Source organism: Cetorhinus maximus, chromosome 4, assembly GCF_964194155.1.
Source record: "Cetorhinus maximus chromosome 4, sCetMax3.hap1.1, whole genome shotgun sequence".
NCBI classification, from domain to species: domain Eukaryota; kingdom Metazoa; phylum Chordata; class Chondrichthyes; order Lamniformes; family Cetorhinidae; genus Cetorhinus; species Cetorhinus maximus.
In genome coordinates, this window is record NC_135882.1 from 66,732,856 (window position 1) to 66,750,753 (window position 17,898).

Below are 17,898 nucleotides of genomic sequence, written 5' to 3' on the forward strand. Positions count from 1 at the left end.
AAATCTAAATTAATGTGAAAATCTAATTCAACACTTGGAGGAGGGGAGGGGGGGGGGGTGCGGTGGGTGATGAGAGTCTTGACCTTGTTTACTTTCGTTTTAAAGCACATTGCCATCCCTCACCAGTTCTACATACAAAATTGATTGCATTTATTGCGTGTATGTTTTGATTGACTTCTTAAGACTGGAGGTGATGCCTTCAAAAGATTTAATGCAACTTAAGTTTTCTAAAGGTCCTTTTAAAATTGAATTATTTTGTTATCGAGTGTTTCTGCACTAGGAGCCTTTGTTTCGAGTAGTTAAGAGTTGTCTTCCTGAATGATGTGCGCTCACTGCACAATTTAATCTTCAAGTGAGATTGAAACTGATTTACACCAACATTAAGCTGAGTTATTGATTGGTGCCAAAATCCGAACTGACTCTCAAGGGAAGCAAAGTGAACCGTTCGTTCCAGGAAGCCTGACTCGGCGTTATTCAAGTTTTAAGCTGTGCTGTCGTGTCAGCTTCAGACTGCACTTTGTGCAATGGAAATTGCTTTATACTGATACTGTTTGTAACGTGAGTGCACCCTAATTCTAACTGAAATTGGGGTGAGCAAAAATGCTTGTGAAGTAATCCATATTCTGTTGTGTAGATGGGCATGGCTTTCTTTAAATGGCTCCATTCAAAAGATAAAATAACGCAGCTATCAAATAATATATCGATTATTGCTTTACCTCCAATGCAATCTGGAGGAACAGCACCTCATCTTCCAATTAGGTATTTTACAGCCTTGCAGACTTAACATTGAGTTCAACAAATGCAGACCATGAACTCTCTCCTCCATCTTTATCTCTTTTTTAATCCAATTTTTATATTTTTATTTTATATATATTTATATTTTTTATTTTTTAAATCGTTTTTCATCCTTTTTCTCAACCCTCCCTCTTACCCCCCCCCCCCTCCCCCAGCCATTTCTATGTTGTGCTTCCACTGAGTGCTGGCCCTTGTTTTGCTATTAATACATTCTGCTATCTTACCTTTATGCCACTATCAGCACCTCCTTTAGTCTTTAACACTACCATTAATACTGCCTTTGTCTTGTGTCCATGACATCTTTGTCAATCTCTCCTGAGCTCCCACCTATCCCTGACCTTCTATTTTGCTCCACCTGTTCCAGCCCCTCTTAAACAGTATAATATCCATCACATTTCTACTTCACTTTAGCTCTGAAGAAAGTTATACAGGCTGGGAATATTAAATAAAAACAAAAATACCTGGAAAAACTCAGCAGGTCTGACAGCATCTGCGGAGAGGAGCACAGTTAACGTTTCGAGTCCGAATGACTCTTCATCAGAACTGAATATTAATTCTGTTTCTCGCTCCACAGATGCTACCAAACCTGCTGAATTTTTCCAGCATTTTCTGTTTTTATTTCAGATTTCCAGCATCTGTAGTATTTTGCTTTTATCATTTTATTTCTGTTTTTCAATCATTTAAAATGACTTAATTAGAGATGATTTTACGAGCTTACACATGTTCTCTTGGCGGGTATGGGAAATTATGGGATGTGTCCATCCAATTAGTAATATCACTTCAATGCTGCACCATGTTTGACTCATAACAATAAAGCTAGATTTCTGACACCAATTATTAGTAAAGTTGGAAACTTAAAAAAAACACTTGTTTATTGTTGATATATATACCAGACTTTGTTCACCATAAAAAACGACCACTTCAGAATACCTTAAATATAAGCCTAAGTTATGCCAAAGTGCCGTGGGACACTCTCTTGTAAATTAAGCTTGATATACCCAACATCCTTCACACTTTACGTACACGTGAACTTCAAGGGCTGCTGCAGGTGAAATGTTCATTTTCTGGAGAGTGGCAGGAGTCTGTCAGTATGGTGCCCCAGAACATTTTGATTTTGACACTTTATTTGATGCATTTTCCAGTATTCCAGTTCACACTGACACTTTGCTCCTTTTGCCAATTTCATGCTGCCACTTTCCTCCTCTCCCTGCTCCTGAGCCATATAGGAAGACCACACAGCAAGCTCTGTCAGATTTACCTGCAGATATCAGGGGGGCGGGGCAGTTGGGGGTGTCCCTTGTTCACATGCGCTCTGCATGTGACGGATCCGGCGTTAAGAATCGGGAGCCCTGTGGGAAGCCAGCCCCTGTCCTTGCTGTCGACCCCACCCCTCTCCCTCTCTGGGACACCCCATCCTAACCCACTTACTTGACTCCAGAGCATCCATTACTGATCCTTTGTGTAGGTTCCAGGGCAATGCCAGCAATGGCCACCACTCCAAGTGGCACTGCTGATGTTGGAGAGCTGCTGGCCTCTGATTCGGGGTGAGATTCCACCTTGCAGCCTAGGGTTCCACGATTTAATGTCTCTGGTGGAGCTGGGAGCACCGGCAACAGGATTCCCGCTGGCAGTTTTCCATCAGGGCTCCCAAAGTTCACAGCGGCATGAGTGGCACCAGCTTTTGTTGCAGAGGTCGGGGCCCCTCGCCACTCTCATCAAATTCTGCCCATGATGTTATTCTATTTCTCTTTTACAGGTTGAACTTCATTGTCATCTGGATGGAGCCATAAGACTTAAAACTATTTTGCAGTTTGCCAAGTATGTGATTTAATGTCCAATGGTCCCACTTTTGTTTCTGTATATGCAAAATAAATAAGTAAATGCTTCATTATCAGTCTTGGGTATGGGAAGAGTACTAGCAAGATTAATTCTTGCAATTTCCTATTTTCCTCTGCAATGATTCTTGCTTCTCTCTCCTATGACCCCACAACTCAGTCCTCCTTCCACTGCACTTACTTTTCCAATTATTTTGAGAACCCAAGGTCCTCCACGTCCCAGATCCCAATTCCATCATGCACTTCCAGGCACTAGCACTCTCTCAATTTCAGCCCAGGCCATGCCAGTTCCCCATTTCCACCCAGTTTGCACCACTGCTTTTCACTGTTCACCTCAAACCTAATGTTTTTGCCAGACTACACCTCGCTATCCTTACACATAATGTTTCCTTGTCCGGCTTTCTGCACAACCTTTTCTCTGAATCACCCATTTATAGCTCTTCTCTGACAGCCTTTCTGCAGTGGCTTCCAAAGCAGTGTACGTTCCCACCCCACCATCCCACTCATTATCCTGCCTATCCTAGGCCTTAAAAAAAAATTGCTGTTGCGCATATCAGCAAAGGAACATGTTTAGAGCTACACAGAAACATTGGAGACCTATGAAAGGGAGAGGAGGCAAAAGAGACTTTGAAACAGAAGGATTGCAAACAATGAGAAAAGGGGGAATTGCCCACTGGGGGAACATTACAGAGGTTGAAATAAATGGCCTTAGTGATGGCATGGATACATGGTTGAAAGCTGATCTTGGGGTCAAGTATGTCATGTCAAAGCCTGCAGATAAGTTGCAAAGGACGAGGAGGGAAAGTTTAGCTTTGTCATAGTCACATAGAATGTATTTTGTGACAGCACTGTGGCACTGGCATAAAGCTGATTGGAAGTATTCAAATGTGGAAACCTGGGAAAGATGAGCATAAATTTGGAAGGTGACAACACATTCAAGGAGTTTTGGAAGGAAAGGAGATTGGAGATGAGGCATTAGTTTGCGAAGATGATGTTTTTTTTTAAGGAGGAGGTGATGATAGCTTCAAAGGAGAGAGGGACAATACTTGAAGAGAGATCCATTAACAATATTGGCTAGTGTGAGGGTCATGAAGGGAAGCTGGATGGTCAACAGCTTTGTGGGAGTAGGGATAAGGAAGTAGAAAGTGGGTCTTTTGAACTAAATTGAACTCAGAGAGGGTATGAGGGGTGATAGAAGAGAAACTAGAAAGATTTGGGTTCAGGGCTAAGGTGGAGTCTTAGAGGCAGTTTGGTCCAGTGGACTAGTGGAAGGGAGGGAGATGGCCGAGACAGCTGATCATAGAAGTCCATGAGCTCCTTGCACTTGCTGTTGGAGGTCAAGAGATTGTGGGGGAAGAGAGATTTAAGAAGATGGCTTGCAGGAGACAAAAGAAGCCAGGTGTTGGCTTTGCATTCCAGGATGATCCTGGAATAATGAGCAATTTTGGCAGACTGGGATAGTTTTGACTTGGCAAATGATGGAAGCCATAGCCAAGTTGGGAGGCATCATTTAGGGGGAAGGTGTTTTCACCCCTCAGCCAGGTTCCTGCCAAGGCCATGGTGTTTATGTAATCATCCACAGTAATATCATGGATTGCATTGTCCTTGTTTCAAGTGAACAGACATTTTGGAAGGAGGTGTGTAGAACTGATCCACTATCAGAGTCCACAGCATCAGCAATAGGACATGTGAGATCGACAGGAAGAAGATTTCCAAGATTCGCCCTCATTAGGCGTGCTGGGTTGGAAGCTCGGTGAGAGAATAGGATGGGAAAATAAGGTTCCTGCTTGGAATGAGCCAACTCCGAGTGCGTTTGATGAATCCTTTGGAGAATGTCAGGAAAGCCAGAGAGGGAAGCTGTCGGCTTGTCTAAGATCGTCAAGCCCAGGATGCCAGCAAGAGAGCAGGAAGGTCAAGGAGCACTGAAGGATTGGGATAGGTATTTTGGAAGGCAGAGTACTTGAGAGACGAGAAGAGAAAGGAAGCATGATGATATGAGTATGGTCTAGGAGGAGTAAAAAGAAAAGAAGTTTAAAAAAAAGAGTGATGGGCTGAGGCCCAGAGTGGTAGCCAAAATGCTGACAATAATGGACACAGGGAAAACTCAAGTTACATAGGCCTGGTTACATAACAGTTATTAGGATACATAACCTATTAGTAAACAAGAAACAGGAGACAATAGGATGGAGTCCTGAGATAAATTTAGAAGTTCCATGGTGGGATAGCATTGATGTCGGCAAGGTGGAATCAGTATGGAACACCAACATAACTGTTGTCTGAGTCCTGAGACAGCTGCCGTGAGTGAAATCATGAAGCTGTTTGAGGGAAGAGTGTCAGAGGAGCACTGATGACAGTATTTTTGTGGGAATGAAGATGCAAAAGGTGTACAGAACTGGTTGCAGGGTAGAAAGATGCTGAAGTTGGAGGTCACCATAAAGTCCAGAAGCGGTGGAGGTTTGCACTTCAGCCCAGGCGAGGGAATTTATGGCCAAGAAAGAATTGCAGCTGGAAAGTCAAAATAATCAGTGACCTGCCATGGGCTCAGCAGATGATTGACGTCACTTAGTCACAGCAGCAGTAGGAGAAGGGCTGGAAACCAGTGTTACTTTAAAACCAGCTAAATACAAAACCATTTAGTAATAAAGCATGAAATTGCCTAACTTTTAACGAAAGATTTTCTACTCTAACCATTAATTGCTGAATGTGTAAATCCGTTCCCCGTAGGATTTTATATGTTAAATAATCAGCAGGATGAAATGTGCTATTCCTGTCACGTTGGTTCCCTGTCTGTGGAACTGCTTGCAGCCACTTCCATCTCCCACTTCCCTAATATCAATATTGTCTCTTTCAATATTGGTATGTCTCAATGTGAAACTGTAATATCAGCAATATTTCTTCCCAATGTACTGACACTGTACCCATCTGATTTATTTACAACAGCTTTGGGGGTGGGCGGGTGGAGGGGGGTGGGGGAGGATGGTGGCAGTCTGCTCTAGCAGGCAACAAAGTTGAAAATTGACCCCATAGTGCCTTTCCTCTATTTTGTTTATTTCCAAATTGAAACAACAGATGAAGTTGGATTTTGGACGTCTAATTGCCATCCATGTCCTGCTGATAGAAATTTACAATTTCTTGTGGGGCGAAGACAGATGGACAGACAAGAGGAAGGGAGACAGAAGGCTATTAGACAATTACAGATCATCAAATTCAAAGTTTTCAGGTGCATGAGATCAGTCAAGTTCAACACAGAATTGTCAGCTTGGATTATGTGCTTCAAGTCTCAAGTCTCTGGAGTAGGACTTCAGGGCACAACCTTTTGATTAAGGCAAAAGTGTTACCATTGAGTCAAGGTTGACAGTAAAGAAAGAAAGACTGAGATTTTGGCAGGACCAGAAATTTCCACCCAATGTCAACGGACTTTTGGCTGCTCTCCAAATTTTCCGGTCCTGTCCACGATGATTTCCACCACTGGCGTAACCGTAAATTCCCGCCCAAAGACAGAAAATGCTGGAAACACACAGGCAGCAACTGTAGAAAAAGGAAAGAAATTGTAACCTTTCATGCCTAATAATAACTGGGTAGAAAAGTTAACAAACAGGTAGATGGACAGTTGGAAATCTTCAAATCTGAGGCGGATAACATTCAGTAGATAAATAAGGAGGTTCAAACTAATTTGAGACTTAAAAGGGCAGCAGGATATGATAAAATTATGGCTCAAAATATTGAAATGTTGAAAGCGGGATCTGGATGTCTTACTACATGAATCACAAAAAGTTAGTATGCAGGTATAGCAAGTAATTAGGACTGCTAACAGAATGTTGGCCTTAATTGCAAGGGCAATGGAGGATAAAAGTAGGTAAGTTTTACTGCAGCTGTACAGGGCTTTGATGAAACCACACCTGGAATACCCTGTGCAGTTTTGGTCTCCTTATTTGAAAAAAAGATGTAATTGCATTAGCAGCAGTTCAGAGAAGGTTCACTTGACTCATTCCTGGAATGAGGGACTTGACTTATGAAGGAAGGTTGAGCCTATACCCATTGGAGTTCAGAAGAATAAGAGGTAGTCTTATTGAAACCTATGAGATCCTGAGGAGATTTGATAGGGTAGATACTAGGAGGATGTTTCCACTTGTGGGAGAGATTGGGACCAGGAGACACAGTTTAAGATTAAGAGGTCTACCATTTAAGACAGAGATGCAGAGAATTTTTTTCTCTCAAAAGGTCCTCAGTATGTGGAATTCTCTTCCCCAGAAAGCAGTGGAGGTTGGATCATCTAATTTATTCAAGGCAGAGTTAGACAGATTTTTGATAGACAAGGAAGTCAAGACTTATGAGGAGGCAGTCGGCAAAGTGGAGTTGAGACCATAACCAGCCCATCCGTGATCTTATTAAATGGCGGAGCAGGCTCAAGGGGCCGAATGGCCTACTGCTGCTCCCAAGTCCTATGTTCATATGTAGTGGAGAAGTGAAAAAGGAGATTGGAAGGTCTAAAAGGGGTTATGAAAAACAGTTTTGCAGAGATCAGAAAGGGAAATATTAATGGAAGTTAGACATATAAAAAGTATAGGTAGAGAGGATAGAATCAATCAGGTATGATAGGCAGACTAATTAAAGGTATGACCTTGATATTAACACCACACAACAGGCAGAAAAGGATCACGGAAATTAAAAATGGAAAAATGCAGAATGCAACTCAGTCTCACTGTGTACAAACAGGAACTGCAAGTGTGCTGCTCTAATGTGGCAGGACACTCCATTAACATATTTAAATCAGGCCTTCACAATTCACTTGGGAGCCTTTTTCAAATTTACAATTGCCACGCAGGTTTTCCCAAGACTCGGGAAACCTGACAATAGAAGTGAGGTGAGAACTGACAGCCCAAGTAGGAAAGTCCCTTTTACAGCATTCCATGTGGACAAGCATGAACAGGAGCAGGAGGCCCTCAAAGAAGCCTTCACCCTCCCCTGCTGTGATCGCAGACTTTCCTCCACCCAAAGCACTGACGTCTTCTCCATGCTGTGATCATGGCTGACCACCACCCACTCTCTGGCCTTCCCTCTTCTCAATTGATGGGGCCCATCCACAAGAACCCTCAGCTGCAGTCTCTTGCCATTGGTTTTCCATTCTGGCTGTGGGTCACTTTGGTGGAAATGGAAGACAACATAATAATGACATTCTGACATTTAATTCGGGAGCACATCTCCACCTCTGACCTTGATGTGTTCCCACCTTCCTATAAATATTAGAGTCATTATATTGGAAATGAGAACATGGGTGTCCAGTAGGGAATATGAAACACTTATTAAAAAGTAACTGTAGAAAATAAATTGGCTTTAGAGAAAATGCTGGATTTACAAATATGACGTTTGTAAGATTGTTATGTTTTGGGACTGTCTATTTAACTTAAAATAAAATAGAGGAATGAAAGGGGTCATGTGACCTGTTCTGAATTCTGCCTGACAACAAGCCTGGGTGGCTTGGTTGCTTTGGGGACAGTGAGGCCCAGATTGATTTACTGGGAAAAAGGTACAAGATTTTCACACCTGTGGGCAAGATCTGTGATGACTCTGGATAGACAGTTAGCCTCCAAGAATCATAGGGATGTGTGAGGAATGTCAGGTTTTTGAAAATGGTTATATTTTAAACTGTCCATTTAATTTCACGATATAATGGAGTTGAGGATCATGTTGCCATGGAGATGAGCTTTGAGAGGGAAAGAACTCATTGCATGCCATTGTAATATCGGCTTACAGGGTTTTTAAGATATCCCTGAACCTCTCAGACAGGGTCAGTCTAAAAGAATGTGAGAGAGAGGGCTGAGAGATAGAGGCAGCCAGTCTCTATTATTCATTATGCTGAATGTGGGTGGGAGCTTGTGTTTGGATTGAGGAGCCCCAAGTTCATGAGGGTTCAGACAAGGCTGGAAGATTCCCCTAGCTTTGGCTAGAGGGTGGGATCTCCATGGTAACCATCACTCTGAAAGTCAGTTCAGGGATCGGAAGTTACCTGGCTGGAAAAGAAAAAAGAAAGCAAGCCATCAGAAGCTGAGAATAGCTTCGGATTGGTCCCTGGAGAATGAAGTGTCCACTTAAGGGACAGAGTAAAGTATAACCATGCAGGGGGATTTTTGTTCATTTTAAAAGTTAAATGGAGAAACTTTTCTGCAAATTTAGAATGTAGGTTGCCTACAGATATAGTGGTTAGTCAAAGTAGTATTTAGTTTGTTTGTTACAGTAAAAGTCTTAAAAGTTGAAATCTTGTGTGATTCTCTCAGTCTGTCACTGGAATTCAAGTTTTTTTTAAGTAATCGGTCTCCACAGAGATCGTTACAATAGTCAAACTCAAAATGGATAAGCCACTGGATCCTGATAAGATGCATCTATGTTAAAATAATTCAGAAAACATATTAAAGAGGATCTGGCTCCTTAAGTACTTAACTTGTGCCCTGGAGCTGTGTAGCATGCAATACGTTTGTTGAAAAAGGGATAGACAGATAAATCAAGAAACTACATTCATGTTAGTTGCATGCCAGTTGTGAGCAAATTTTTAGAATGGATATTTTGAGATAATATTAGGGCATATTTGAAAATGCGTGGTTGATCAAGGATAGCCAGCAAGTCATAATTGATAGATTTAAGAACTTTTTTTTGAAGGAATTACTAATTGGATGGATAAAGGAACTAACATGGAGGTAGTATATATGGATTTTCAGCAAGCATTCAGTAAGATAGTACATATGGATTTTCAGAGAACATTCAGTAAGATGTCTCTCAAGATGCTCGTTAGAAAACATTAGGCATATGTTATAAAAAGAATTGTAGTAGCAAGAACTGGAAGTTCACTGCTAGAACAGGAAGCCAAGTTGATAAATGGGTATTGATTAGACTGGAGAAGACTTAGAAGTGGTGTATCCCAAGGATCGCTACTGAGTCCACTTTAGTTTTCAGGACATACGAATGATTGTGTTTTCAATCTTGAGATTTTCTCATGACACAAAAGGGGGCTTGTCTGTTGGTGAGGAGGAATGTAAGTGGCTTAAAGATAGGCAGGTTGTTGGAATGGACAGACGGTTGGCAGATTCTATTTAACGTGGATAAGTATGAGGAAGTACATTTTAGGCTGAAAATCAAGGAATGTGAATATGCACTCAGTTGAAAGACAGTGAAAAATATGGATAAACAGATAACTCTAGGAATTTGCATTGAAAGTATGGGTGCAGGTAGAAAAAGACTATTAGAAAGCCAACAGAATTTAGGTTTCACGAATAGGAACATAGAATGCTAAAATAAGTGACAACATTGTACAAAGGAATGATGAAGCTGTAGTTGGAGAACTCTATGTAGTTTTGGGTGCTCTAGTTGTGGAAAGGATATTAAAGTCAAAGAGAATGTTCAGCATCCTTTCACCAAATGATGCAAAGCGCAGGAAACAGTATAAGGAGAGGCGTGAGATACTGGGACTCTTTCCACTGACACGGAGAAGGCTAAGAGGGGATTTAATTTAGATGTTTATAATACTGAAGAGGTTTATCGGAGTGAATAAGAAAAGATAATTTGGAGAATTAGTAAGGGGAGTTGTCAATTTAAAATTATTACTCAGAATGGGAAGGGAGGTACGGAATGCTTCACTACAGGGAATGGTTGAATTCAATATTCTTGTTCTCAACAAAAAATCCATCAATGATCTTGCCACATTGCCTGTCTGAAATCTCATTCAGTCCTACATCCTTTCTTTAGGACTCCCTTCCTCTGACTCCAGCCTTCTATCTTTTCCTCCTTTCACCTTCTCCATTGTTGGCCAAGTGTTCAGTTGTCACAGTCCAAAACTTTGGAACTCCCAAGATCCTCCAACTTTTTTCTCCTGGCATTTTTAAAAACCTCCAAGACCCACCTCTATGACCAGGTTTTTAGTTATCCCATCTAACTTTTTTCTTGTTGGCCTGGCATTGTTTTCCTTATGTCTGTTTGTGCATTATCTTGAGATATTGTTTATATGTAAGATGCTACAAATGTACAAATTGTTGAATTTTATAGAAATCCAGTACTTCTTGTTTATAAAATAGTATTTTATAGCATTACCTTTACTTTAGGAAAAGGAAAATCCAAATTCCAACAGAAAATGAAGATGAGCTCCGCAGTCTTGTAACCTGCAACAGACCATCATCGCTTACAGAGGTCTTGTCAAAGTTCAGTTACTATATGCCTGTAATTGCGTAAGTATATTCTCATTTTATATTTTTCTGTGCTATGACTCTTCCAAATTCTGATATAAAGAAACTAAAAATGATTGGTCTCTGTTCTCTAGGAATGTATAACTGCCACCTTGAAATTTTTGCCTGTTTGCTGTAGATTCATTTTAGGGTTAATTTATATTATGTTGTTATGAAATTGAATTCAGTCCACAAGGTTTTAATTTCCAGAAAGGCACAAGCTTCCTAGGATGTTAACTCCAACTATTTTCCAGTAGGATCTCATTTTAACAATTGAAGATTAACACGACCCCAGAAGCAAACAAAACAGCAGTAAAGTGGCATAGTAACATTCAGTGTATAATTATTAACGTTTGTCTATTATAGATCAACATATAATACGTCATATAAATATGGAAATCTGTGATGAAAATCCCAGGCCCTCAGTGTGGGGAAGGTGGCTTGTGTCTCGAAGTATGTTCCATTTCACTTCTGCACTCTGTATGGGAATGCCGGAGAGCGCCTGTTCAATCGAGTTGAAGAACTGTTGGTTTTTACCGGGTAGGCAGTATGGCTAATGTTGATATGAGGACAGCGTTTCTGCTTCGAATGAAAAATCTTCAAGGGTTGCATCCTCACCCTGGTGCACACCGGGGAGTGATCTGTATCACAGTCAGCGCTGTGGTAACTGTGTGTGTTGAGAATGCTCCTCAGAGAGTCGTGTCTGATGATGATCAGATAGGTTTGTACTAATGTCCTGATCTTGGATGTCTCCAGGATACCTTGTGGCTTGGTTTGTTCTGAAAGAAGGTGTTAGTTACGCAAAGCTCGTGGTAGCAGCAAAACTTAAGTAGTCTCTGTCCATTCTCATTTACCTTTCTCAGGCCAAGACATCTGAATCAGGAGGGCGATGCCTCACGTCTGTGTTGAAATCTCTCGGTAGGTAAAGATGTTCTAATTTAGGGATTCTGCTGAAAACACTGTCAAGCTCCTCACAGAACTGGTCTTTCGCCTCTAGTGGAGCACAGCATTGGAGCGTAGATACTCAAGGGGTTAACTGGCCCTGTTTGAGATGCAGATGGAAAGAACATGTTCTGAACCATATGTTGGGTTTCTAACATTGACAATGAGGGAACAGTGACCTAATTCCATAGCAGGATGATTTTAGGTGTGTACTATTAGTAACAAAATTGCCAGCTCAGCTTTTGTGTATGATTTCACAGTTTTATTCCATTCAGCACCCAGAGGAAATCCAATTTCACTATCACCCAGGAAAGTTGTGTAGAAAATCTATGGAGCGCAGTAAGTGTGTTTACATTGCTTACATTTCTGTATTGCATAATGTCATTATGACAAAGATGACACCCAATCTCCTTGTCTTTTAAATAGTTTATAGTGTTTCAGCCTTGGTGAATAGGGAACATTTTCTATTTGTCATCACCTTTCAGATAAGATGTTAAACCAGGCTACTCTCTTAAATGTACATAAAAGATTACATGGCACTCTTTTGAAGAAATGTGGGAAGTAGGGGTTTCTCCCAGTGCCCTGGGGCTGGATTTTACAGGGCACAGTGTTCCCTGCCCCCGACTGAAAAGTCAGTTGGCAGCCCGCCCACCTGACACCCGGCTGCCCTGAAGTGATATTACGCCGGGAGCAGCCTTAATTGTTTCAGTGGCCCCCAATTGGGAGGACCAACCACCTTAGAGAGCTGCTAGCCAATCTGGCTGGCAGCTCTGTCGTTCCAGCAGTGCCAGAATTGAGCAGTGGCCATTGCCGGGACTACAGGCAGTCCCCAGGGAAGAAGTCTAATGGAGCCTTGATGGGTCTGGCTGGCAGAGCCATGTGAGGCGGGGAGGAGCTGAGGGCTGGGTTTGAGATGCCAGGAGAAGTGTTAAAAGAGGGCGATATAGTCTTGGGGGTGGTGGGGAGGGGGTGCGGCGGGTACATCCCAGGCCCTTTGTGTCTGGTCTGGTGGAGTCTGGTTTGGTGGGGTTCTTGATTTTTGCAGCTTTTGATTTTTTTTCTAAGTAGGGAGTGTTAACTTATGCGCAGGCTGCGCATTGTACCGGGGTGCAGTTCCGCAGATTGTGGCTGCCTCTGGTGTATTGCCAGGCTGGTGGCTCATATGTGGGTTTGGATAGATGGCTCGTCGGCTGTGAGGGGAGTGGGAGCTGGCTCCGGGGCGCCTGGTCCCCTCTGGGGAAGACATTTTCAGGGAGGGTTGCCGGATTGTGATCTGTTTTATTTTCTCTTGTGTATGGGTTTTCTATCCTAGCACAGACATTGAGGCAATTCTACCATCTTAACTAGAGGATATAACTATATAGATCAAAAGAGGGAGACAAATCAGTTCATTTAATTTTTACATCATAAATATTACATTAACAGAGATAAGTATAAACAGTTTATATTTCACATTGAGAGAGAATTAATAATGTATTTTGGAATTGTTTGCAATGTGTTCCATGTGTGGAGGGCAGTGGTGGATGGGTGCTGCTGTGTTGTTTCCTCCCACAGATAGCGAGCTATTGGTGCTGGATGTTTGGGTTTGTGCATGGGCCACAGGTTGGGCTGGGTGCTGGGGGTGGCTGTGGTTTGTGGATCTGTGGACTGGTGTGGGGCGTGGTCTGTGTGCAGGTCAACGTTCTTTGTTGGGAAAGGGTCAGGGGCCCTTGTCGGTTTGGCTTCTGCCGGTTCAGGCATTGGGGGCTGGGAGCCTTCCTTCTCTGCTGTAAACTTTAAAACTTATTTTATGATTGACTAAAGAGAGATTGGAGAGATGGGGGGTAAAGAGACATGAGGATAGAAAAGGGCCTCAGGTTATATCTGTTGAAAGTACCTCCTTTTAAATAAACACTGCTAATTTCCCTGTGAAACTTTTAGCAACAAAAAGTCATGGGGCAGCATGTAAGGGGACAGCCAGAGTGCTGAAAAACGGTCACATTACTGAGCTGTTTGGAAGAAAAAAAATTGCTGCTGTGACAGGACAAGGGGATGGGAAGTTAATGTGATTTTAGTTCTCGCAACACTATTTGCTGTTTCTGTGACCCCAATTGGGGTCGTGACCCACCAGTTTGGCAACTGCTGGTCCAGTGTGCAAAATAGAATTCTGTTTATCATATGCTAGATTAGTTTAAGGTAATGGGGATTTGCCTCCCAGAGATATTCAGGCCTGTAATGTGGCCCCCACACCATAGTGGATGTATGTTTAGATTGGCAGTGTGATGAGCCAGTCCTCAATACAGAGTAGGCAGTGACTTTTTTTCTCTGTGTGGAAAACTGTGAGGCAGGAGGAGGTGGGAGAGAAGGTTACAAAAGAATTTAAGCTGCAAAGTCATTCAACTAGTAAATTAGATAATTGACCAATTAATTTGTTTTTGATATTGTTGATTGGGAATGTTGATCAGTACAGTGGAAATATTCTCTGCGCTTAATAATGGCATCTTTTACATCCCTCCCAACCTGGCTGATGGGGTTTGTGTTCAATGTCTCGGATGACAGAAGAATTAGTGATGATGCAGCACTGCAGGAATATGCCTAAGTCCTGGAGTGGTGTTTGAACATTTTGATATGGCATCTACCAACTGAGACAAGTCGATGTAATGCTGTTGTTTTGATTTGTTGTTTTAATTTGATACTTTCCAATAATTGCAGGGAGTTCTTCGTTCTTCTAATGGGCTGGTCAGCATTCTTTTCATAATTAACAGCATTGAAAAGAGATTAACTGATAGTCTATCATATTTACTGCTTGCAAGATCATGTGAGGCATTTGTTTTTATAACATTTCAGAAGTAATTAATTTAGTGTCAAACGCTTTGCGGCATCTTGGATTTGATAGGATACTGTATAATATTTTCTTCATTTCTTCTACCCTTCCTGCACCCATGATTAAACATGATATCAATTAGCTATACTTCAAAAAACCCTTTGCAGTTAGTTAACTACTTTTTAAAGATCTAATTCTTATAAAGTTAATTCGGTATATATTTTTTTCAAATATCACACCAATATGATGCACTGGTTCCCTAAAACTTTCAATGCTGGGAACTTTCTCAGGGATTTTCTTGACATCCACTGCAACTACAGTGGCAATGCTGTGGAACTCTCCAAAATTATGTAAACAATGTTTACACTGTTTTTGCAAGGTTTCCCCGACGCTTTTGTGCAATTTATAGCAACCGAATGGGAAAATCCCAGAATAAATTCATTCCCATAATGTTTAGTTTGAATTAACTCCATTCAATACTTGTGAAAGCACAGGAGTTTGTGAGCGCAAAGACATCCTATGCACATATATTGAGCATTATTTTAATCATTCAAATTAAGGGATTTTAGTGAATCTTCTATTAGTCTTCTATTAATCTTCTATTAATGATGCATACTACAAAATGTGTCACTTTTGAAAGGTAATACAGCAAAAATAAAATACTGCAAATGCTGGAAATCTGAAATAAAAACTGAAATGCTAGAAATATTCACCAGACCAGGCAGCACCTATGGAGAAAAAAACAAAGTTAACATTTCAAGTTATCATCAATCTGAAATATTAACTAAGTTTTTCTCAGTGTTGTACAAGTGGAGTTATTGTGCAACTTCAGCTAAATTGTAACTGTGACAACAATTTGACTTTACAGATGTTCAAAATATTAATCATTGTAAATGACATTTCATTTTCTAATTCCCCAGAGGTGACCGAGAAGCTATTCAGCAAATAGCTTATGAACTTGTGGAGGATAAAGCAAAAGAAGGAGTTGTATACCTTGAAGCGAGGTACAGTCCACACTACCTGGCAAACTGTAATGTTCACCCTATTCCATGGGGGCAAACAGAGTAAGTCGACTCAACTAAAATCTGAGGTTACTGTAACTTTTATTAGAAATAAATGTTTTTTGTTTTCATATTTTCCTGTAGTATAATAAAAACATTGGAAAAGGATATAGGTATGATTATTCACTGATATCCAATAGAAAACAGTTAACAAGGCAAATCCAGTACTAAGATGTCTCTTAGGACATTCGATTGTGAATGAAAACAAATTATTCTCACCTTGTACAAACATTCTGTGAATGCTGGAAATGTGAAATGAAAACAAGAAATGGACAGGAAGCATCTGTGGAGAGAGAAACAAAATTAACATTTCAAGGTGGTGAACTTTCAACAGAACTGAAAAAGTTAGAGATGAAACAGGTTTTAAACAAATCCAGAGGGTGGGGAAAGGCGTTGGGGTTGGATGGGTGGTGGAGGAAACAGCAAAAGAGAAGACCTGTAAGAAAGTGTGAGGCTAGTAGGATTAAATGACAAAAGGGATGTTGGCCCAATGCAAAAGGAGGTGCTAATGAAACAATAAAAGAAACAGAAGATGGGTCCACAGGAAGGGTTACTAGGAATAACTAAATCATTGCCAACAGCTGCTGTTCTCAGTTGGGGAATAAAGGAAGATAAATCTGAATCACTGGTATGAAATGTGATATTGTTTGAAGCATGATGGGAAATATTGTAGTCAAGGTTGGAGTCAGACTCAGTTGGGGTCATGTGAACAAACGAACACAAGAAGCAGGAGCAGAAGTAGGCCATTCGGCCCCTTGAGCCTGCTCTGCCATTCATCAAGACCATGGCTGATCTGTTTTTGTTTCAAATTCCGCATTCCCAACTATCCCCGATAACCTTACATTCTTGTTAGGCAAGGGAATCAATCTACCTTCACCTCAAACATATTTAGTGGACCCATCTTCACCACCTTCTGAGGCAGAGAGTTCCAAAGTCGAACAATCCTCTCAGAGAAAAAAATTCTCCTCACCTCTGTCCTAGAAGGGCATCTCCTAATTTTAAAACAGTGTCCCCTAGTTCTGGACTCACCCAAATGAGAAAACATCCTTTCCATGTCCACCTTGTCGATACCGTTCAGGTGGTTATGTACTTCAATCAAGTCACCCCTCACTCTTCTAAACTCCAATGGAAACGTGGAAACAAGCCCAGTCTGTCTAACCTTTCCTCATAAGACAACCCGCTCATTCCACGTATCAATCTAGTAAACCTCATCTGGGGGAGGCGATGGCATAGTGATATTTTCACTGGACTAGTATTCCAGGGTAATGCTCTGGGTTTGAATCCTGCAGATGGTGAAATTTGAATTCAATTTAAAAAAAAATCTGGAATTAAAAGTCTGATGATGACCATGAAACCATTGCCGATGTTCGTAAAAACTGGTTCACTAATGTCCTTTGGGGAAGAAATCTGACGTCCTTACCTGATCTGGCCCACATGTGTCTCCAGGCCCACAGCAATGTGGTTCACTCTTAAATGTCCCCTGAACAAGGGCAATTAGGGATGGACAATAAATGCTAGCCTAGCCAGAGATGCCCACATCCCATGAGCGAATAAAAAAAAAACTGCCTCCATCACATTTACATCCTCCCTTAAATAAGGAGACCAAAATTGCACACAATGTTCAAGTTTTGGTCTCACCAATGCCCTGTATAACTGAAACATAATATCCTTACTTTTATGTTCAATTCCTCTCGTAATAAAGAATAGCATTCCATTAGCCTTCTTAATTACTTGCTGTAACTTTTGTTACTCATGTACCAGAACACCTAGATCCCTCTGCACCTTGGAATTCTGCAGCCATATTCCGTTTAAGTAATACTCTGCTTTTTTATTCTTGCTGCCAAGTGAACAACTTCACATTTTCCTGTATTATACTCCATCTGCCATGTTTTTGCCTACTCATTCAACTTGTCTGCATCTGTCTGCAACCTCCTTATGATCGCTTCACAACATACTTTCAAATTTAGCTATCATTGATGAAAATTATAAAAAGTTGAGGCCCCAGCACAAAATCCAGCAGGACTCCACTCATCACATCCTGCCAATCAAAAAAAGATCCATTTATGCATATTCTCTGTTTTTTCCCAGCCAGCCAATCTTCTATCTATGTTAATATGTTACCCCCTAAACCATGAGCTTTTATTTTCTGCAATAACCTTTGATGTGGCCTTATGGAAATCCAAGTACAGCAATCCACAGGCTTCCCTTTATCCAAGCACATGTTACTCCTTCAAAGAGCTCCAATAAATTGG

At 41.2% G+C, this 17,898-nt stretch overlaps 1 protein-coding gene across 2 annotated transcripts in view; it reads left to right on the forward strand.

Moving 5' to 3' along the window:
• Positions 1-17,898, forward strand: part of LOC144679665 (adenosine deaminase-like) — a 47,958-nt gene that overhangs the window by 1,573 nt on the left and 28,487 nt on the right. For both annotated transcript variants that reach the window (XM_078540264.1, XM_078540265.1), the window contains exons 3-5: positions 2,552-2,613; positions 10,721-10,843; positions 15,506-15,649. In XM_078540264.1, coding sequence (XP_078396390.1) covers positions 2,552-2,613; positions 10,721-10,843; positions 15,506-15,649 — 329 coding nt within the window. The remainder of the gene's footprint in view (positions 1-2,551; positions 2,614-10,720; positions 10,844-15,505; positions 15,650-17,898) is intronic.